The 23,597-nt window shown below is 36.9% G+C and overlaps 1 protein-coding gene across 6 annotated transcripts in view; it reads right to left on the bottom strand.

The window, feature by feature from the left end:
- LOC145673486 (lactadherin-like) overlaps positions 1-23,597 on the bottom strand; it is a 648,675-nt gene that overhangs the window by 21,421 nt on the left and 603,657 nt on the right. For 5 of the 6 annotated variants that reach the window (XM_081743233.1, XM_081743230.1, XM_081743232.1 and 2 more), the window contains one exon: positions 6,441-6,680. In XM_081743233.1, the coding sequence (XP_081599359.1) occupies positions 6,441-6,680 (240 nt within the window). The remainder of the gene's footprint in view (positions 1-6,440; positions 6,681-23,597) is intronic. The other variant, XM_081743234.1, reaches the window with a different exon arrangement.

Below are 23,597 nucleotides of genomic sequence, written 5' to 3'. Positions count from 1 at the left end.
GGTCGGGTTGTCGGGTCGGGTCAGTCAATTTGGGTCACGGGTGGGGTCGGGTCGGTCTTCAACACATATAATTTCCACGAAAATTACAATATACCACGGTTCATACCTCATTGAACTTCCGATAAAACGTTTTCAATGATGTGTACACCATGTCACCATTTTTGTATGGGGGAATGTCTAGAGGGATTTTGTGGGAATTTGATGGAGTGTAGATTCCTGTGTGTGTGTGTGTGTGTGTGTGTGTATGTATGTGTGTGATACCTTACAGGATACAAGATGTCGAGGAAGTGTGTAAATAAACCGGACAATTTCTGTTATGTATGTGGGGAGCTGATATTTAAATCACAACGTCGATGTTTTACTCCACTTGTGAGGAAGTGTTATCAGTTATATTTTGGTTGCTGTGTAGGAGACCAGGATAAGAACTGGGTTCCTCACTACATTTGTTGTACTTGCGTGAAACGTCTGACTGGGTGGGCAAATGGTGGACGAAACATGAACTTCGCAGTACCGATGATCTGGAGGGAACCAAAAGATCATTCTTCAGACTGCTACTTTTGTATGACACAGATAAAAGAAATAAGCAGTAAATCTAACCACACAGTACATTACCCTAATTTGCCATCAGCAATTAGGCCAGTTCCACACAGTGCAGAATTACCTGTACCGGTACCTCCTCCTCATCTTACGGTAAATGAGGATTACGTACTTGAGGCAACTATTGAAGTTCCAAATGAAGATGATGATCCTACTTATGTAGGAAGCACATCTACATTGGATTCCCATCTGATAACTCCGGGTGAACTAAATGACCTCATACGGGATTTAAAACTCTCCAATACACAGACAGAACTTCTTGATTCTAAACTTAAGGCTGGAATCTGCTCCATCGTGACACTAAAGTGTGTATTTTTCGAAACCTTCATACAGAGTTTCAAAACTACTATTCTCAAGAAAATGATTTAGTGTATTGTAATAATGTCTGTGCTGTGATGGATAGACTTGGACATGCACATATAAGTACAGAGTAGAGATTGCTTATTGACTCTTTGAAAACTAGTTTTAAGGCTGTCCTTTTGCACAATAGCAACAAATTTCCTTCAGTGCCTTTGGCTTATGCAACTAATATGAAGGAAACCTATGAAAACATCGAAATAGTGTTAGAAAAAAATTCAGTATGAGAAATACAAGTGGACCGTTTGCTGTGATTTACAAGTCATTTCTTTGTTAATGGGTTTGCAGCTTGGTTATACGAAATATTGTTGTTTCCTCTGCGAATGGGACAGCAGGAACAAAGCGGAACATTACATCAAGAAGGAATGGCCAACGCATGTATTAACTCCTGGACAGAAGAATGCTGTTTATTCCTCACTGGTGAGCCCTGATTAGATAATTCTACCTCCTCTTCACATAAAGTTGGGGCTCTTCAAAAACTTTGTTAGGACAATGGACAAAAGTAATGCAGGATCTTGTTACCTCAAGGAAAAAATTCCTCGGGTTAGTGACGCTAGGGATTTTTGTAGACCCCCAAATAAGATGTTTGATTCGTGACCAAAAATTTGAGGATCTCTTAACTCTGGTTGAGAAAGCAGCTTGGTGTCCATTTAAATGTTTAACAGAGATTTTTTTAGGAAACAAGAAAGCCCCAAATTACCGTGAAATTGTGAGTGATTTCCGGCAATCATTCAATGAAATGGGTTGCAACATGTCCCTTAAAGTTCACTTTCTAGACTCCCACCTGCATTTCTTTCCTGAAAAGCTTGGTGCTGTTAGTGATGAGTATGGGGAACATTTTCATCAGGACATTTCCTCCATGGAGACGAGGTACCAGTGACAGTGTAGTTCAAAAATGCTAGCTGATTACTGTTGGACACTTAAAAGAGATGTTCCAGAAACCAAACACAGAAGAAAGTCGACAACTAAAACATATTAGTTGAGGTAAGTAAGTGTCCATTTATTAAGAAGATACCACTCACTTCTTTTGTATTATTTATTAAGTAGATATAAAATGTTGACACGGTGTATACATCATTGAAAATATGTTTTATTTCAAATCCAATAAGATATAAACCGTGCTTATATTGTAATTTTCGTGGAAGTTATATGTGATTTTATCTGCACTAATGAATATTGTAAAATGAACAGTACACATAGCATATTTTTTATATAAATATGTTTATTTCTCTAGATAGAATAATGCTATTCTTATGAAACTTAGAGGGCTTACTAAGTATAAATCAGGCTAACATACAATATAATTTGTGCGTTTATATACCTAAGGTACCCAAGCTACAAGTATGAAAATGGTTTTAAAAAAAGAAAAAAAGAAAAAGAACAGAAATTTGAGGGGAAATTTTCCGAAAACACCTCTGTCACGGGAAAACTGAGGGTGATGGAGAAAAACTGATTGCAGATTCGAATTCTACGTGAAAAGTTCTATTAGAATCAGGCATTTTCTTCCGTGTGCCAGAGAAAAAGAATTTTTTTTCAACTAGTGCAATAGGAACCATTTTCAAACTCATCAACCGTTATTCAAACCGGTTAATGTTGATCGCAGATATTAAAAATACTCACATCCGTATATTCTTTAATACAAACGAAAATTTTACCTGCACATTTCTGCACAAACGATGTATAAACGATCGCGACAATTCGTGGTTCAATCGAACATGGTGGGGCTAGCACTTAGACAACTCCCCTTTTTTTTCGTTCTGTCCACGCATCTGATAGCTTAGAAAAAAAAATTTCGCCTGCGCATTACTGCTCAAACGATGCGCAAACAATTGACATGATTTTCTTTTGAATCGGACGTAGGGGGTGCTACCAATTAGGTAGCCTATACTTTGTTATCGTTTTGGCGCACCCGCAATTGTGTACAAACGAAAATTTCGCCTGCAAATTTCTGTACAAAACCGTAACAAACAAGTGCGACAGTTTGTGGTTGAATTCGACATGGTGGGAGGCCTATCAATTAGAGAGCCCATAGTTTGTTATCGTTTTGGCGGGGCCACATTTATGTGCAAACGAAAATTTCAGCTGCACATTTATGTACAAAGGCGTACAAACAAGTGCGACAGTTTGTGGTTGAATTGAACATGGTGGGAGGGCTAACATTTAGACAGCCCCCCACTTTGTTTTCGTTCTGGCGGCGCCCCTAATTGTGTACAATCGAAAATCTCGCCTGCACATTTCTTTATAACTATATTCAAACGATTGCGACAATTTGTGATTCAATTGCACATGGTGGGAGGGCTACCATTTAGACAGCCCCCCCCCTTTGTTTTCGTTCTGAGGTCGCCCCTAATTGTGTACAAACGAAAATTTTGCCTGCATATTTCTGTACAAACGATGTACAAACGATTGCGACAATTTGTGATAGAATTGAACATGGTGATTGGGCTATCACTTAGAAAGCCCCCCAGTTTGTTTTCGCCCTGGCGGCGCCCCTAATTATGTACAAACGAAAATTTTGCATGCACATTTCTGTACAAACGATGTAGAAACGATTGCGACAATTTGTGATTGAATTGGACATGGTGGGGGGCTATCACTTAAACAGCCCCCACTTTGTTTTCGTTCTGGCAGCGCCCTTAATTATGTACAAACAATAATTTAGCCTGCACATTTCTGTACAAACGATATAGAAACGATTGTGACAATTGGTGATTGAATTGGACATGGTGGGGGGCTACCACTTAGACAGCCCCCCCCTTTGTTTTCGTTCTGAGCTCGCCCCTAATTGTGTACAAACGAAAATTTTGCCTGCATATTTCTGTAGAAACGATGTACAAACGATTGCGACAATTTGTGATAGAATTGAACATGGTGATTGGGCTATCACTTAGAAAGCCCCCCAGTTTGTTTTCGCCCTGGCGGCGCCCCTAATTATGTACAAACGAAAATTTTGCATGCACATTTCTGTACAAACGATGTAGAAACGATTGCGACAATTTGTGATTGAATTGGACATGGTGGGGGGCTATCACTTAAACAGCCCCCACTTTGTTTTCGTTCTGGCAGCGCCCTTAATTATGTACAAACAATAATTTAGCCTGCACATTTCTGTACAAACGATATAGAAACGATTGTGACAATTGGTGATTGAATTGGACATGGTGGGGGGCTACCACTTAGACAGCCCCCCCCCTTTGTTTTCGTTCTGAGCTCGCCCCTAATTGTGTACAAACGAAAATTTTGCCTGCATATTTCTGTACAAACGATGTACAAACGATTGCGACAATTTGTGATTGAATTGAACATGGTGATTGGGCTATCACTTAGAAAGCCCCCCACTTTGTTTTCGCCCTGGCGGCGCCCCTAATAGTGTACAAACGAAAATTTGGCCTGCACATTTCTGTACAAACAATGTACAAACGATTGCGATACTTTGTGATTCAATTGGACATCGTGGGGGGAGCTACCACTCAGACAGCTCCCCACTTTGTTTTCGTTCTGGCGGCGCCCCTAAGTTTGTTCAAACAAACATTTCGCGTGCACATTTCTGTACAAACGAAGTACAAACTATTGCGACAGTTTGTGATTGAATAGGACATGGTGGGGGGGGGCTACCATTTGGACAGCCCCCACTTTGGTTTCGTTCTGACGGCGCCCCTAATTGTGTACAAACGAAAATTTCGCCTTCACATTTCTGTAGAAACGATGTACAAATGATTGCGACAATTTGTGCTTGAATAGGACTTATTGGTGGGGGGCTACCATTTAGACAGCCCCCACTTTGTTTTCGTTCTGACGGCGCCCTTAATTGTGTACAAACGAAAATTTCGCCTGCACATTTGTGTACAAACGATTGAGACAATTTCCGATTGAGTCTGATAAGGGGGGGGGGCTGTCTAAATGGACCTCTCCTTTTCACCTCTACTGTAATTAAATTCTTCCTCGAGAAAATCTGTAATCAACACTGTCAGTAGCTACGTCCTCGACTAATATACCTTAACAAGTACAGCTTTATTTTCGTATATTTTTCAACAGTTAACCAATTTAAAACTATCGCAAACAAAAATATGTAGTCAACTTCTTAAATACTTCGCTCGCCGAAACCCGTTCAGCGCGTGCAACAAGCAAAAACAACATATTTGGCATCTCACAAATGGAAAAGGGGGAAAAAAGAGAAGGAAAAGCAGCACGGCAGTGCCTTATCGCAGTCAGAGCTGACAACATAGTTTCGGTCGTCACTAACGCGAATAGACCTACTAGCGGTGTACAAGAGTTATACAGTTACAATATACGTCGTGCCACAGTAGCGCTACAGGCGGAATGTGCACGAACTACAAATGAATATGTTCCCTTACAAGCATCAGTCACTGTTGCACCCTCTTTACATTCTACACATCCTTTTTTCTCCCACTTTTTGACCTTGACAAGCAGAAGTACCAGGCTTTCCGAGTTCACAACCATAAACTATTTGTGTACAGAGTACGTTTTCAGTTCTTCGAATGACTGTGCGCGCGAAGAACAAGGGTGATGATCGGGCTACCGTATACGGAAGTCAGTAACACCCGGTTGCAATAATAAATGTAAAATACAAATATAGAGCCTTGACAATGCCGTGAGGATGAATATATATATATATATATATATATATATATATATATATATTGTGCTCAGTTTCAGGGATATGGATGGTAATCCAGTGTTCTTGTATCTTTAGTAAACAATGAAGTTTATCGTGGCTTCTTGCAATAATATTATGACGAACTAACACCACAAAAAAGACCATACTTCTACTTCGAACAAGATGAAGTCACATGACACAATTTAAAAGATGCCCTGCCGTTGATATGTTCACTGTTTACAGAAGAGTGCACAGTAAGAAAGGGTTGTGGTCCTCCCGTTATCTCTGGAGATGCTTAAAGCAGAAGATATAAGCTTATAACCCCCATATCCTGGCTGAACTGGAGCAAAACATTCTTCACATCATTCGGAGCATCACCCGGAAGAGCTACAGGCGGTATCAGCCAATATGCTTGAACGTGCGCAGAAGTGTGTTGACGTTAATAGGGGATCATGTAACATGTAACATGCAGGTAAGCCAGTGCTTACATTTTCCTAATCTTTCGGATGGTATTGCCACGCCGGGTTACATTTCTGTGAGCCACCCTGTGTTAAACTCACAAGCAGGATCATACTGAAGAATTGTGTGCAGATAGTTCAGGGTGTGCACTGTTTGACATTTTCTATTGTGTGAACTACTGAATCCAATTGTTCTCAGAAACATCGACTTTAAATGTAAAGTACACAAATGTTGAATAAATTTGAAAATGACATGATAAGTAAAAAACAAAGTTTTTTGTAGAAATATGATAAGCAAGTCATTTAAGTAGTAACTGTAGGTGCGAGCAATTCCATGTTAAAACATACAATAAATAAATAAATGAAACAGTAAAATAGTTGAAGATGAGTAAATTCTGTTGATAAACTACCTGTACCTTGCCCTCGTCCCTGCCATGTAATCACAATCACCCCAGACACATGTTCTTTCCATCCGAGGTCTACCATCCAAATGGGAGTATCAACGTAGTAATTATCCAGTATGGCGCAATTGGGCAGTGAGTTGTCTATCTTACCATCGACGGCCAGCGCTGAGTGTCCATATTGCCAGTCTTTCCAATGATGACGCTTGTCGTTAACCCACGTACTCTTTTGAAATGCAAGATTCTCCACTGGTAAAAATAAGAAAAGTAATATTATACGAGGAGTAATTCAAGAGTAATGATAATCGAACATTTGTAATAAATATAAAATCTGAATACAATTATTTACATTTTCTATACTCTCAATAGTTATCTGTAAACATAATTACATAAACAGGTCATCATTTCTGGGAGATACATTCACTTGAATATAAGCAGTAGTATGGGCCCCACTTTGCCGAACTTTTTGGCCCCTGGGTCCCTGCCTCAGGACCCATGGTCCCTGGCCGGGGTCAATGACCTAGGGGTACATAGGACCACCCCCTCTAAATTTTGGCAGGGGTACCATGGCCCACCCCCTAAATTTTGGCAGGGGTACATAGGACCACCCCCCTTAAATTTTGGAAATTGCCAAATCTAAAAATTTGGTGTGGTAGGGTAGGACCATAGTATGTACCTCTATTAGTATTGGGTGTCTATGTCGTTCCCTTTCATGGGTAAAAAATTGCCAAAAATTCAAATTTCGGAGGTTTTTGACCTAATTTATCCCCTTTGATGAGGTGTTATTACCCTATATAGTTATATGGGCGTATACAGGGGTCCATTCCCTTTCATAAGACATGGGTATATTAATGCACCCCTTGAAAAATTTGGGAGGGGTACCTTGGCCCACCCCTTAAATTTTGGAAATTGCCAAATCTAAAAATTTGGTATGGTAGCCTAGGACCACAGTATGTACCTCTATTAGTATTGGGGGTCAATGTCGTTCCCTTTCATGGGTAAAAAATTGCCAAACATTCACATTTCGGAGGTTTTTGACCTAATTTATTCCCTTGAATGAGGTGTTATTACCCTATATAGTTATATGGGCGTATACAGGGGTCCATTACCTTTCATAAGACATGGGTATATTAATGCACCCATTGAAAAATTTGGGAGGGGTACCTTGGCCCACCCCTTAAATTTTGGAAATTGCCCAATTTAAACATTTGGTATTATAGTATAGGACCCTAATATGTATTATGATAAATTTGGATGGTCCACCTCGTTCCCTTTTAGGGGTACCAAATTGCCAAAATATAAACGTAAGCAATACGTAGTACCACGTGTTTGGTTTTGACCTAATTTATCCCCTTGGATGAGGTGTTATTACCCTATATGGTTATATGGGCGTATACAGGGGTCCATTACCTTTCATAAGACATGGGTATATTAATGCACCCCTTTAAAAATTTGGGAGGGGTACCTTGGCCCACCCCTTCATTTTAGAAATTGCCCAATTTAAACATTTGGTATTATAGTATAGGACGCTAATATGGATCACTATAAATTTGGGTGGTCCACCTCGTTCCCTTTTAGGGGTACAAAATTGCCAAATTTTAGTACAACCACGTGTTTGGTTTTTAACCTAATTTATCTCCTTGGATGAGGTCCTATTACCTTATATGGTTATATGGTCATGTATAGGTGTTCATTCCCTATCATAAGACATAGGTACATTGGTGCACCCCTTTAAATTTTTAGGAGGGGGTACCCTGGCCCACCTCTTCAATTTCAGAAATTCTCCAATTTAAGCATTTGGTATTATAGTACAGGACCTCATTATGTATCATGATAAATTTGGATGGTCCATCTCGTTCCCTTTCATGGGTACGAAATTGCCAAATTTAGGTACAACCACGTGTTTGGTTTTTGATTTAATTTATTCCCTTGGATGAGGTCCTATTACCTTATATGGTTATATGGTCATGTATAGGGGTCCATTTCCTATCATAAGACATAGGTACATTTTTGCACACCTTTAAAATTTTGGTAGAGGTACCTTCGCCCACCCCTTTAATTTTGGAAATTGTTCAATTTAAACATTTGGTATTACAGTATAGGACCCTAATATGGATCACTATAAATTTGGGTGGTCCACCTCGTTCCCTTTTTAGGGGTACAAAATTGCCAAATTTTAGTACAACCACGTGTTTGTTTTGGCTCAATTTATCCCCTTGGATGAGGTCCTATTACCTTATATGGTTATATTGTAATGTATAGGTGTTCATTTCCTATCATAAGACATAGGTACATTGGTGCATCCCTTTCAATTTTAGGAGAGGTACGTACCTTGGCCCGCCCCTTAAATTTTGGAATTTTTTTGATTTAAGCATTCGGTATTATAGTACAGGACCTTAATATGTATCATGATAAATTTGGATGGTCCACATCGTCCACTTTCATGGGTACGAAATTGCCAAAATATAAACGTAAGCAATACGTTGTACCACGTGTTTGACATTTGACCCAATTTATCTCTTGGATGAGGTCCTATTACCTTATATGTTTATATGGTTATGTATAGGGGTCTATTCCCTATCATAAGACATAGGTACATTTGTGCACCCCTTTAAAATTTGTTAGGGGTACCTTGGCCCATCCCTTAAATTTTAGAAATTGCTCATTTTATATATTTGGTATTATAGTACTGGACCCTAACATGTATTATGATAAATTTGGGTGGTTTACCTCGTTTCTCTTTCATGGGTACATGTTATATGGGTATGTACAGAGGTTTATTACCTTTATATGTTTATGTTCCCTTTTAAATTTGGGGAATTATCAAATAACAAAATTCGGTAAACCTTTTTCTAGGACCCATTGTAGATGTTGGTGTTCCTCTTATGGCCAAATATTCAAAATTTAAAGGTTATTGACCGGCTTTATTATTGAATAAGTACAGGATTTATTACTTTTTCATAACACACAGGTGTATTTGTGTACCAATCTTAAATTTTGGGAGGGGTACATTTCTTATTGTCATATCAATAATTGGTAATGGTTCTTAAAATTGGATAGTATCTCATTCATTGGGTAAATCATTGTGAAATATGAGTATGATCACGTAATCAGTTATTGACCTATGATGGAATTAGGAGTCCAGGACATTGGAACATTGAAACTTTGTAGGATAATTTGAGAATTGTCAAATGAAATTGCGTCATTGGTTTTGATTATTCCCGCCAAATATAAACGTAAGCAAGACGTTGTACCACGTGATTGACCTTGATGAGGTAGTGTACAGGGATACATAGCTAACCTTATTGAAACTTATGACTCATAGACGAAAGGCAATACATGCTACAACACTAGCAAAGTTATTGTTGATGCAATTTGATTGGATGATCACTATCTTTCCTGCAATCTGATTGGTTGATCACTATCTTTCGTGCAATCTGATTGGTTGATGATTTCCAAATCTTTGCTGTATTCAGTTTTTAAGTTTTGTTTTACATTTAAAAATCTTGTTTTCGTTCAACATTTTGCACTTAATGATAAATATGATCAAAACCGTTTATTTGTTAATCGAATAGTTAAAAACCGGATAAAGTTTGACGGTTAACCGTGAAACGTAAAATTTTTTAGTTTGACATTTTTTTTTGCTTGAAACATTTTGTTTGAAAATTCTTGCTTTCAAATTTTTTGTTTGAATTTTTTGTTTGAGAATTTTGTTTGAAATTTTTTTTGACAACTTTTGTTTCAAAATTTTTTGTTTAAAATTTTTTTGTTTGAAATTTTTTTCGTTTCCAAATTTTTTTGTTTCAAAATTTTTTCGTTTGAAATTTTTGTTTGAAATTTTTTTCGTTTGAAATTTTTTGTTTGCAAATTTTTGTTCGAAAATTCTGTTTAAATTTTTTTGTTTAAAATTTTTCGTTTCCAAATTTTTTGTTTGAAATTTTTTGTTTCAAAATTTTGTTTGAAATTTTTTTCGCTTCAAAATTTTGTTTGATTTTTTTTTTGGTTTGAAATTTTTTGTTTGAATTTTTTTTTCGTTTCAAAATTTTGTTTCAAAGATTTTTGTTTGAAATTTTTGTTTCAAAGTTTGAGTTGACATTTTTAAAAGTTTGTGCACTTATTAGTAAAGAACTGGAACTGTTTAGAACAAAAACCTTTGACAACATTGTGGTGCAATAGTACACGTCAGAACCTGGGGTTGTACTTGAAATGAAAAAACACAATTCATTGAAATGGATCATTTTATTACACTCCACATACATCCATACCAGATAGTGGTTCTGGATATTGTCGATACAATGTATTTTGAACTTCTTGCACTAGTTTGTCTTTAGCGTATAATTTTAATTCCAATTGAAGGCTTTTGAGGTCTATTGCAATATCAATTGGTGGAAACTCAATGTCCATTTGATCACAAATAAATTGTTTATCAATACAGGTATGCACTAGCCGGAACTGTTTAGAACAAAAACATCTGGCAACGTTGTGGTGCAATAGTACACGTCAGAACATGATAATGCAACGTCATCAGTTTTGCGTCATATATAAGTATCGTTCGAGTTAGTATTCATGATAACGTCATCATGGCTACTTGTCTGCAGTTTCTAAACACACGTGATGTGATGAAATCATTTACCAAGATTACTGATTTACAACAGAATGTACCTTATAGAATCTTAGCTAGCCAAATGATCCCTACAAAGTTTGGATTAAGAATCGTAGTGAAGCTTGAAAATGATAAGAATATAATTTTACCAGCAAGATATTTACCCATGGAAGCATCAAAACAAGAAGAACTGCTGCGTTTCTTAAATACTGGATCTGTATCTTTATGTTACAAAGGATTCTTGGGTCGAAGTCATCAACTTGAATTTAGTACACAGCCAGATTCGTCAGCCATTGTGATGAAATCATGAATTCAAACGTCAGCTGTAGTTGTATGAATTTGGTTGGTCGGCATGACGTCAGCAACTGTGATGAAACCATAAATTCAAACGTCAGCACATTCCTTACCAATGACGTCAGCAATAACTATAAATCAACCAATACCGTGAAATCATTTGAGCAAGTGCTTTTCAGGAGGAAAGATGTGTACTTCTAACGATAAAGAGTTCATCTTCGCAAGCTATTATCCAATAAATATATTTCAAACAAAACATGTGATGATTGGTATCAGTGCTAGAACATTTGAACCTGTGATTCGATTGGGTAAAGCAGAACAATTTGGTGTACAACTGACCTGTGAAGAATGGCAAATATTATGTTCACGAATCGACCAAATGAACGATTATTTTCATGATGAGCTAAATGTGACAATAGTCAAATCATTAGGCTCAAATCATGAAGTGGTGCTGCTTACAGTCCTCGAAGAGAAGATGGTGCTGTTACGTAAAAAGAGTACATTCCATGTCCCTCGCAATATGGTGTATCTAACACAAACGGAATGGAACAAATTCATCAGCGTATTTCCGTGTGTTAAACATGCAGTGGAAGTGTGCAACAAAACTAGTATATTCCTGAAAAAGTACTATTTATGCATATTGTACAACATGTATCTAGATATTGTGATGGTTGTCAACATCGTTCGTGGGTGCATAACTGTATTGATAAACAGTTTATTTGTGATCAAATGGACATTGAGTTTCCACCAATTGATATTGCATTAGACCTTAAAAGACTTCAACTGGAATTAAAATTATACGCTAAAGACAAACTAGTGCAAGAAGTTCAAAATACATTGTATCGACAATATCCAGAACCACTATCTGGTATGGATGTATGTGGAGTGTAATAAAATGATCCATTTCAATGAATTGTGTTTTTTCATTTCAAGTACAACCCCAGGTTCTGACGTGTACTATTGCACCACAATGTTGTCAAAGGTTTTTGTTCTAAACAGTTCCAGTTCTTTACTAATAAGTGCACAAACTTTTAAAAATGTCAACTCAAACTTTGAAACAAAAATTTCAAACAAAAATCTTTGAAACAAAATTTTGAAACGAAAAAAAATTCAAACAAAAATTTCAAACCAAAAAAAAATCAAACAAAATTTTGAAGCGAAAAAAATCTCAAACAAAATTTTGAAACAAAAAATTTCAAACAAAAAATTTGGAAACGAAAAATTTTAAACAAAAAAATTTAAACAGAATTTTCGAACAAAAATTTGCAAACAAAAAATTTCAAACGAAAAAAATTTCAAACAAAAATTTCAAACGAAAAAATTTTGAAAAAAAAATTTGGAAACGAAAAAAATTTCAAACAAAAAAAAATTTTAAACAAAAAATTTTGAAACAAAAGTTGTCAAAAAAAATTTCAAACAAAATTCTCAAACAAAAAATTCAAACAAAAAATTTGAAAGCAAGAATTTTCAAACAAAATGTTTCAAGCAAAAAAAATGTCAAACTAAAAAATTTTACGTTTCACGGTTAACCGTCAAACTTTATCCGGTTTTTAACTATTCGATTAACAAATAAACGGTTTTGATCATATTTATCATTAAGTGCAAAATGTTGAACGAAAACAAGATTTTTAAATGTAAAACAAAACTTAAAAACTGAATACAGCAAAGATTTGGAAATCATCAACCAATCAGATTGCACGAAAGATAGTGATCAACCAATCAGATTGCAGGAAAGATAGTGATCATCCAATCAAATTGCATCAACAATAACTTTGCTAGTGTTGTAGCATGTATTGCCTTTCGTCTATGAGTCATAAGTTTCAATAAGGTTAGCTATGTATCCCTGTACACTACCTCATCAAGGTCAATCACGTGGTACAACGTCTTGCTTACGTTTATATTTGGCGGGAATAATCAAAACCAATGACGCAATTTCATTTGACAATTCTCAAATTATCCTACAAAGTTTCAATGTTCCAATGTCCTGGACTCCTAATTCCATCATAGGTCAATAACTGATTACGTGATCATACTCATATTTCACAATGATTTACCCAATGAATGAGATACTATCCAATTTTAAGAACCATTACCAATTATTGATATGACAATAAGAAATGTACCCCTCCCAAAATTTAAGATTGGTACACAAATACACCTGTGTGTTATGAAAAAGTAATAAATCCTGTACTTATTCAATAATAAAGCCGGTCAATAACCTTTAAATTTTGAATATTTGGCCATAAGAGGAACACCAACATCTACAATGGGTCCTAGAAAAAGGTTTACCGAATTTTGTTATTTGATAATTCCCCAAATTTAAAAGGGAACATAAACATATAAAGGTAATAAACCTCTGTACATACCCATATAACATGTACCCATGAAAGAGAAACGAGGTAAACCACCCAAATTTATCATAATACATGTTAGGGTCCAGTACTATAATACCAAATATATAAAATGAGCAATTTCTAAAATTTAAGGGATGGGCCAAGGTACCCCTAACAAATTTTAAAGGGGTGCACAAATGTACCTATGTCTTATGATAGGGAATAGACCCCTATACATAACCATATAAACATATAAGGTAATAGGACCTCATCCAAGAGATAAATTGGGTCAAATGTCAAACACGTGGTACAACGTATTGCTTACGTTTATATTTTGGCAATTTCGTACCCATGAAAGTGGACGATGTGGACCATCCAAATTTATCATGATACATATTAAGGTCCTGTACTATAATACCGAATGCTTAAATCAAAAAAATTCCAAAATTTAAGGGGCGGGCCAAGGTACGTACCTCTCCTAAAATTGAAAGGGATGCACCAATGTACCTATGTCTTATGATAGGAAATGAACACCTATACATTACAATATAACCATATAAGGTAATAGGACCTCATCCAAGGGGATAAATTGAGCCAAAACAAACACGTGGTTGTACTAAAATTTGGCAATTTTGTACCCCTAAAAAGGGAACGAGGTGGACCACCCAAATTTATAGTGATCCATATTAGGGTCCTATACTGTAATACCAAATGTTTAAATTGAACAATTTCCAAAATTAAAGGGGTGGGCGAAGGTACCTCTCCCAAAAATTTAAAGGTGTGCAAAAATGTACCTATGTCTTATGATAGGAAATGGACCCCTATACATGACCATATAACCATATATGGTAATAGGACCTCATCCAAGGGAATAAATTAAATCAAAAACCAAACACGTGGTTGTACCTAAATTTGGCAATTTCGTACCCATGAAAGGGAACGAGATGGACCATCCAAATTTATCATGATACATAATGAGGTCCTGTACTATAATACCAAATGCTTAAATTGGAGAATTTCTGAAATTGAAGAGGTGGGCCAGGGTACCCCCTCCTAAAAATTTAAAGGGGTGCACCAATGTACCTATGTCTTATGATAGGGAATGAACACCTATACATGACCATATAACCATATAAGGTAATAGGACCTCATCCAAGGAGATAAATTAGGTTAAAAACCAAACACGTGGTTGTACTAAAATTTGGCAATTTTGTACCCCTAAAAGGGAACGAGGTGGACCACCCAAATTTATAGTGATCCATATTAGCGTCCTATACTATAATACCAAATGTTTAAATTGGGCAATTTCTAAAATGAAGGGGTGGGCCAAGGTACCCCTCCCAAATTTTTAAAGGGGTGCATTAATATACCCATGTCTTATGAAAGGTAATGGACCCCTGTATACGCCCATATAACCATATAGGGTAATAACACCTCATCCAAGGGGATAAATTAGGTCAAAACCAAACACGTGGTACTACGTATTGCTTACGTTTATATTTTGGCAATTTGGTACCCCTAAAAGGGAACGAGGTGGACCATCCAAATTTATCATAATACATATTAGGGTCCTATACTATAATACCAAATGTTTAAATTGGGCAATTTCCAAAATTTAAGGGGTGGGCCAAGGTACCCCTCCCAAATTTTTCAATGGGTGCATTAATATACCCATGTCTTATGAAAGGTAATGGACCCCTGTATACGCCCATATAACTATATAGGGTAATAACACCTCATTCAAGGGAATAAATTAGGTCAAAAACCTCCGAAATGTGAATGTTTGGCAATTTTTTACCCATGAAAGGGAACGACATTGACCCCCAATACTAATAGAGGTACATACTGTGGTCCTAGGCTACCATACCAAATTTTTAGATTTGGCAATTTCCAAAATTTAAGGGGTGGGCCAAGGTACCCCTCCCAAATTTTTCAAGGGGTGCATTAATATACCCATGTCTTATGAAAGGGAATGGACCCCTGTATACGCCCATATAACTATATAGGGTAATAACACCTCATCAAAGGGGAAAAATTAGGTCAAAAACCTCCGAAATTTGAATTTTTGGCAATTTTTTACCCATGAAAGGGAACGACATAGACACCCAATACTAATAGAGGTACATACTATGGTCCTACCCTACCACACCAAATTTTTAGATTTGGCAATTTCCAAAATTTAAGGGGGGTGGTCCTATGTACCCCTGCCAAAATTTAGGGGGTGGGCCATGGTACCCCTGCCAAAATTTAGAGGGGGTGGTCCTATGTACCCCTAGGTCATTGACCCCGCCCAGGGACCATGGGTCCTGAGGCAGGGACCCAGGGGCCAAAAAGTTCGGCAAAGTGGGGCCCATACTACTTAAGCAGTCGAAGTCATAACGCGAAAATGGAGAAAAACGAAAGTGACAGCTGTCATTAAGAAGCCTCATCCCGTAGAAATTAAAATACCGCAAATTTTACAGTAATTATGTAATATCTTCAAATAGTAAAAGATAATCGAAATGTGGAACAAGAGCGCCCTAGACAATATCATTTTACATGAGATACCGTTATCACGGCTCACTTATCTGCTTTTGATTTAGAGCCATTTTGAAAATCGACATTTATTTTCGCGTTTAACGGCTGAAAACGAAAAGCCACTAGGTGACTATTGATAACGATTTTTTGTTTTCAATTTGTCATGTAGACCTTCCTCTTCCGTCAACAGTAACCAGTTCACCTGTGAGTGTCGTGGTGCGAAAGTGGTGCGGTAAAATGGGCGACCTGACAGACTTCCAAAAAAGCAGGATCGTTGGTGCCCGTCTGGTTGGAGCTTCAGTGGCAACAGTGGCGAGCATTGTGGGGGTATCGAAAGGCATTGTGTCCAATGGCACGAGGGCATACACAATTCATGGGCAAACGACGTCCGCAAAGCACAACAGTGGGGGAAGGACGATCCTGTCAGATAGGGACCAGAGGGCATTAAAACGGATTGTGGCAGCTAAAAGGAAGACCACTGCAATGAAAATTACGTCTGAACTCAATTCCGGCCTACAGAACCCGGTTTTATCGAAAACAGTGCGACGGGAACTTCATAAAATAAAAATTCATGGCAGGACCGCTATCGCCTAACCCCTGGTCACAGCAGTAAGTGCGAAGAGGCGTATCCAGTGGTGCAAGGACCACAAGGCGTGAACTCATGAGCAGTGGAAACACGTAATGTGGTCCGATGAATCGACCTTTACTTTGTTTCCAACAACCGGCCGTATGCTAAGGCGTATGAGGCAATTTTGGGGGACAAGGTTCTACCCATGGCCCAAGTATTGTTCCCTGGTGGTGATGGCATCTACTAAAATGATTTGGCACCCTGTCACGCTGCAAAAATGGTTAAATCATGGTTTGAGGAGCATGACCAGGAGCTATCACACCTCCCCTGGGTCACACAATCACCAGATCTGAACATCATTGAGCAATTGTGGTCTGAGTTAGAAAGGCGTGTTCGGTCTCATTACCCTCGACCAGCATCCCTTAAGGAACTGGAGCATGTTTTGGAGGAACAATGGTACAAAATTCCACACACGACGATTCAGGAGCTGTATACGTCCATTCCACGTCGGATCCAAGCTGTTTTGGATGCAAAAGGAGGCCCCACACAATACTAGGTATGATATAAACACTTTCGCAAACGTTTTAGATTTTTTGTCCAACCCCTGTGTATATAATTCTCTTAGGAAACAAACCATACAAGTTAGACAGAGCTATTTTTTTTACTAGATACTACAAGTGACAAATAGCTACCTACCCAGTATCCTAATATAAGGTGGTATGACGAAATTGAGTAGCACTGGGAATATATTGGAAACGAATTGTCCAAGATAGATGGTAGTCAAAAAGTATTGGAAAGATCTTTATCCAGCAATGGATCGACAATTGTTGATAATGATAATGTATGTATTTCAAATATGAATAACGCTCACCACTTCACTCATATAACTCTAGTTCCCATTCTTGATATTTAAGCATTTGAGATTAAGAAATAACACTTATATCTTGTTCTGAAGGATCATATGTTTAAAACTATAGCTATAAGAATTTCTAAAAACAATTAGTCTACACTTAAAATAAAATTTACCGGTCCCCCGCCCCGTCATTAATCTTCTAGTATGTACATCGCAAAGCAAGGTTCTTTGAATACGTCAATTGTTTTTGGCTGTGAAAAATTTGTATCCAACAAACTCTCTCTTCCAGCTACGTATGTGTATGAGAAAGTTTATGACTTGGTATAGCAAACGGCTCTGCGAACTCGAAATATTCTAACCGGCTGAATAGTATGACTGGTTTTAGGTAATTCGGAGTCACATGTCATGGGAATCAGAGTTGCTTATGAATTCAACAGGGCTTCAAAAGTTAGTATAGCATAGTACTGCTAATTTAAATTAAAAATAAAGTACGACTGCCCCAAAACTGCTGGTGATCTATCGGACATTCTTCATTTTCTTGAGTATACACCTGCCAAGAGCTCGAAGATAAAATATATGATTATTTGGTTGGATTGGAGTTTAGCATCCCTTTCATCCGCGAAGTTATGTTGGATTTGGACGTACAGCTTAATGAGCTTCCAGCGGAATCGAAACCTGATCTTCTGCGCCAAAGACGCATACGCTAACCATACAAAATATACAAGTACAGATATTTTCTCATATGTATATGGAATTCTTGTCATCCATCGATTTTCCTTACACTAATAACTGCCTCTGCGAATTACGATAATAAAATGTTAACTTGCACATTTTAAACTCTTCAGAATACACCTGTACTCTGAAGTGCAATAATTCATGCAATACGAATCTAATAACTTGTGGGATCTTCTCGAGCACGGCGAAGTGCTGTAACTCGATATGGCCCGGATGCGACAAGTCGCTGGCAGTCCGATTGGGGGATGCGCAGCGATGCAACATCGATTGCTGTCCACAATTCGATACTTATTCAGGTAGAGGATTTTAGGCGCTTTCGATGACATATCAGTTCGATGATATTCCACATGTACTCGATCCATGTCTATATATCTATGGGGCGAAATTATGCATTCATTGAAGTGGCCAAAATGTTCCTCAAACCAGTCCGGTGATATGGAACATTGTCATTCACGAAAATCCCATTATTGCTCATAAAGTTCATGGATATCACGAAGTCCATAAAGCCTGTAGAGATCACCAAGTGTATGAACATAGCAATAACTGGTCAATTTCCGAATGAAGAGGACCACAGAACCCAAATCATGTCATGTAAACACTCTCCAACCTATTACGGAGCTACTAACAGCTTCGAGAATGCCTTGTTGACAACTTGAGACCATGGTCTTATCGGATCTGCGCCACACTCGGACCCTACAATCCGCACATACCCACTGGAAATGTGATTCATATGACTACGCTTCAAATTACTATAAAGGTAACCAAGAAAGTTCTGTCGCTTTTTCACCACCACCTTCGAACATCGATATGTCACTTAAGACGTACCTGGAAGATAAAATAATCCCCATCAGCATCGACGACCTTCTGGAAACGATCTGGAAGGATAGGGATTCCACCGTAGTAGAACTTGGTGGGCCGTGAAGCGAAGAAGGTATATAGTGCATTTTGCACCTCTACTAGCGATTTGTTCTCTAAGGTGACTGTCCAAGGAATACGGAACAGGTGATACAGACGATGCAGTGTTCGGGGAGTATGGCGGATGCAATAGTGTTTCCCATTCAGGGTGTAGAACGGTGTCCCGGGTCATCCTAGACACGTGGGCTTAGCGTTGTCCTCTAACAGGAGGACCCCTTTGCGATTCAGGATTGCTGGCACCCGAGTTTCAAGTGTTTCTTGAACACGCCTAAATTGCGAACAGTACATAGTTGCATTGATGCTCTGACCAGCTGGTAGCAGTTAACCATACACGATCCCGCGAGCAGTACACCAAACACACAGGAGGACATTCTGGTGCAGGGCTGGTTTCAGCTGTTTTGGAATCGGTTTATGGGACTAACCAATGATGATGGCGCCGTGGAGCTTCGTAGAGGGCCCACTTCTCATCACATGTCAACATCCTATCCAGAAATGGCTCCTTCCTCAGACGAGACGGCAAAGAAACAAAGATATCTACTCGTGTTGCCTTCTGGCCCGGGGTCAAATCATGTGGGACCCATCGACCCAACTTCCCAACTTGCAGTACTTCCCAAGTTGATAGAGGTGCTGCCAAATGGTTTCTCCACTCACACTGAATTGGTCCCAGTTTCTCACGCGTTTGGCTACTGTTCGAGTCAATTGCTGCCTGAAGATCTTCATTTCTCTCACTATAAAACTTACTGCACTCTGCATATTGTTTGTAAGAATAATTTATATTTATAGAAAATATATTTAAATGTTCTGTTAACGCATTTAAACTACCGGTATTGTATTTTTTTTAAATTTCAAAATCTCGCTCAACGATTCATTTCATATTGCAGACTTACGATTACTTAAACAACAATTCTTAAAGAATTTAGTGTTTTGAGAATATACACCAATGGAAAGAAACAGTATTTTCAATTCTTTTTCCTAAATCTTTCTGTCTAATATGGGGTGGAAAAAAGCGCCCGTTCTCATGTCTCAAAGAGAAAGATGAATCTGGAATATTTTTTTCACATTACCATAAACAAAATTTAGTTCACATAACACTTCTATGTGATGCATTTTTACAGTCTGAAAGTGGAGGGGCAAAACGAGTATCTTGCCCTCCATGAAAATTCCAGTGGGGCAGCTGCCCCTTGCCCGCCGGTTCCGACGCCCCTGAAAACTATTGTAAAGATTTAGTTGCAACTTATAAAGTGTATTGTTTGAATTGTTACAAACTGGGGCATGTGCCGTAAATTTGAGTGTTAATATTTATTTACTCCAATAATAATATCACTGATAATTTTATTGGAAAATATAAATTCTACAGTTTCGATTTAATTATTTCAAAATGAATAGTGATCAGTGCTGGATTTACATATAACCTAGACAAGCTAGAACATAGGATCTAAAGACTCTTGTCGTGTCCCTCTTCAAATAAAAAAAATAAAGCATCCATTACCTTTTGAAAATGTAAGATGAGAATAAAATAAAACCTATATACAACAGTGTTGTGCGTTCTGTAGGTTCATAGGAGTAGTGTGTAAGTAACGAGGATTCTTCTGTTCCCTAAAATATCATTAGTTTCTTCCTTTCTGTATATAGGATGCTTACGTTCTACATGAACTATTTGCATGAATTATATAACACATGTTTAACAGAAGAAACAACGAGAATTTGTCTTTGACAAAAGAGAGTTGGGCGTATAAAGTGCCTCTTTACCTTAAATAGTGTTGAGGATCCGGCCTTGGGTTCGACTCCCGTTGGACCCGCACAGAAGGAAAACTTTATTTTTTTTTTTAAATTACATCAATGTAGTATCAAGGCTCTTAGAGCAATTTCTTTCTTGTGTCATTAAACTTTGCACATGAAACAGACGTCCTATAACTCCCTCACCGTTTCCTTTTAATTTCCATTTATGCTTTATTTTGTCGTTCATTGACAAACATGAAGAAATGCTGAATTCTCTCTGAAGACGATTGCTTCCATGATCAGCAACAAGGAAGACAACATTTTACTTACGCATGTATCTTCCGTGTTTTCTTCAAGAGTAAGAGGTTTTCTGTTTTTTGCCTGAACATCGTGTTTTTACCGGGTTCAATTTTAGTTAGTGAGGATCTTGAGGACATCGCCACGGAAGAGGACAATCTGCACCGTAGACATCGAGTGTGACGTCATTTTGTTATTGATTGTTTTGAAGAAAAAAATAAATAGTTTGTTTCGAAAAGTGTAAAGAAATATTCCTAACTGAAATTGAGATCTGCCAACTTCACTCTCGTTCGTCTATTTTCAAATTATATACAAAATCCAAGCCAATCGTTTGATTTCCGTTTCTTATTGATTATTTTGAAGAAAAAAGCGTTTTCTTTGAAAAAAAAAAGTGAAGAAATCTTTAGACATTTTATGTAAGAGTGTGGTGAACTTCACATTGATCTCTGTATTTTCGAATTTTGTTTCAAAACCAAAAGCAACATTTTGCTTTTTTGTTGGTTGTTGATTGTTTCGAAGAAAAAATCGTTTGTTCAAAAAATATAATGAAATATTTACAAACTGTTATTATGGGGCTAATTTCAATTGGGCCCAATTTCAAATTTTGTATTAAAATTTAAATAAATCGTTTGTTTTCCTTTCGTTATTAATTGTTTTAAAGAAAAAATAGTTTTTTTCGAAAAACATAGATATTTTTATACCAGTGTGAAGCCAGTTTGAATTTGACCCAAACCATATTTTGTAAATACCTCATTTTGTTTTTCGATACGTATGATTTTTTCTTTAAAACAATTAATAACAAACAAAAAACAAGCGATTAATTTTGGTTTTGAATCGAAATTTCAAGTTTGAGGAATTAGTGAAGTTTGTCATACCTCAACTTAATTTTCTAAATATCTGTTTGCGTTTTTCAAAGCACTTCGGTTTTGAATCGAAATTTAAAAGTGAGAAATGGTAGGACAAATGTAAATTTCGCTACATCCCAACTTTATTTTGAACATATCTCTTTATATCTACCTCGAAACAAATTATTTTTTCTTAACTAACAAAAACTAACTATTGTTAGAGTTTTGAAACGAAATTTGAAAATGCAGGGATCAGTATGAAGTTTGCTTTCCAACTTAATTTTCTAAATATCTCTTTATATTTTACCAAACTATCTCTTTTTAAAAGAGCCAGTAACAAACAATTAATTTTGCTTTTGAATCAAATTTTGAAAGTGGGAACTAGTATGAAGTTGTACCTCCCGAACAATATTTTGTAAATATTCTATGTTTTTCGAAACAACCGATTTTCTCTTTGAAAAATCAATAACAAACAATTGGCTTTGGTTTTGAATCGAAATTTGAGAGGGAAAGGAACTAATGTGAGGTTGGCCTCCCAACATTATTTTGTAAATATTTCTTTATGTTTTTCGAAACAAACTATTTTTTCTTCAAAACAATCCATAACAAACGATTGGATTGGGTTTTGAATTGAAATTTGAAGGTGATGAAGTCAACTTCGCACACATTTTAACTTAAATTCTCTTCACTCAAGTATCGTTCTTTGTATAGAGATGATGTTGGTCATGTTCAACTATATTTTTTTCTCTTCTTTCTTTGTTGAAGAGCTGATGAACATTAGAACCCACTAATGGATTGAAAATCACTGGCTAGTCTTCACCACTCATTATCGAAACAACTGAAGTGCCAACCGACAAATTGTGACTTTTGAGGATTGGAAATAATTCATAACTTATTCTGACTGTGAGCTTATGAGGCTAATAACAGAATTTTATATTTAAGCGTATTTATTAATTCATATATATATATATATATATATATATATATATATATGGAAACTAATCTTGATGTCTATCTCTGGTAAAAATTTCACAAATGTGTTTTTAAAACTGGGCGCTAGAGAGTACCTTGTATCGTTCTTGTGCCATTTGTTTTCATTGCGTTTCGAAACTTTCAAACGCTTTTCCTGAAAAGTTAGCAATTTTGAGTTATGTCACTCTTGAAACAAACAAGTGAATATACTGCAAAAATGCATGAATGATCTTAGAAAATGTGACTTCATATTTGTCTTGCAATTGCAAAGTATTGTTTAGTAAAACAGCCAGGTGTTTGTATATGTTACGACTTTCAAGGAGCATGTCTTGGCAAATGAAAGTATTTCGAGAATATTAACAACTAATTCTTCAAATAAAGTTTCGTAAGTACTTGAAATACGAAAAAAAAAAGTTTATGTAACTTGTAACTGCAAATATGAAATATAACATTTTATCACTTTAAATTCAATAAGAAGTCACATAAATCATAATATCATAGTTTATCCAATAAAT

The sequence above is a fragment of the Thermobia domestica genome, chromosome 16, assembly GCF_964235325.1.
Source record: "Thermobia domestica chromosome 16, izTheDome1.hap1.1, whole genome shotgun sequence".
Taxonomy (NCBI): Eukaryota; Metazoa; Arthropoda; class Insecta; order Zygentoma; family Lepismatidae; genus Thermobia; species Thermobia domestica.
This window is presented reverse-complemented; position numbering and strand designations above follow the sequence as displayed.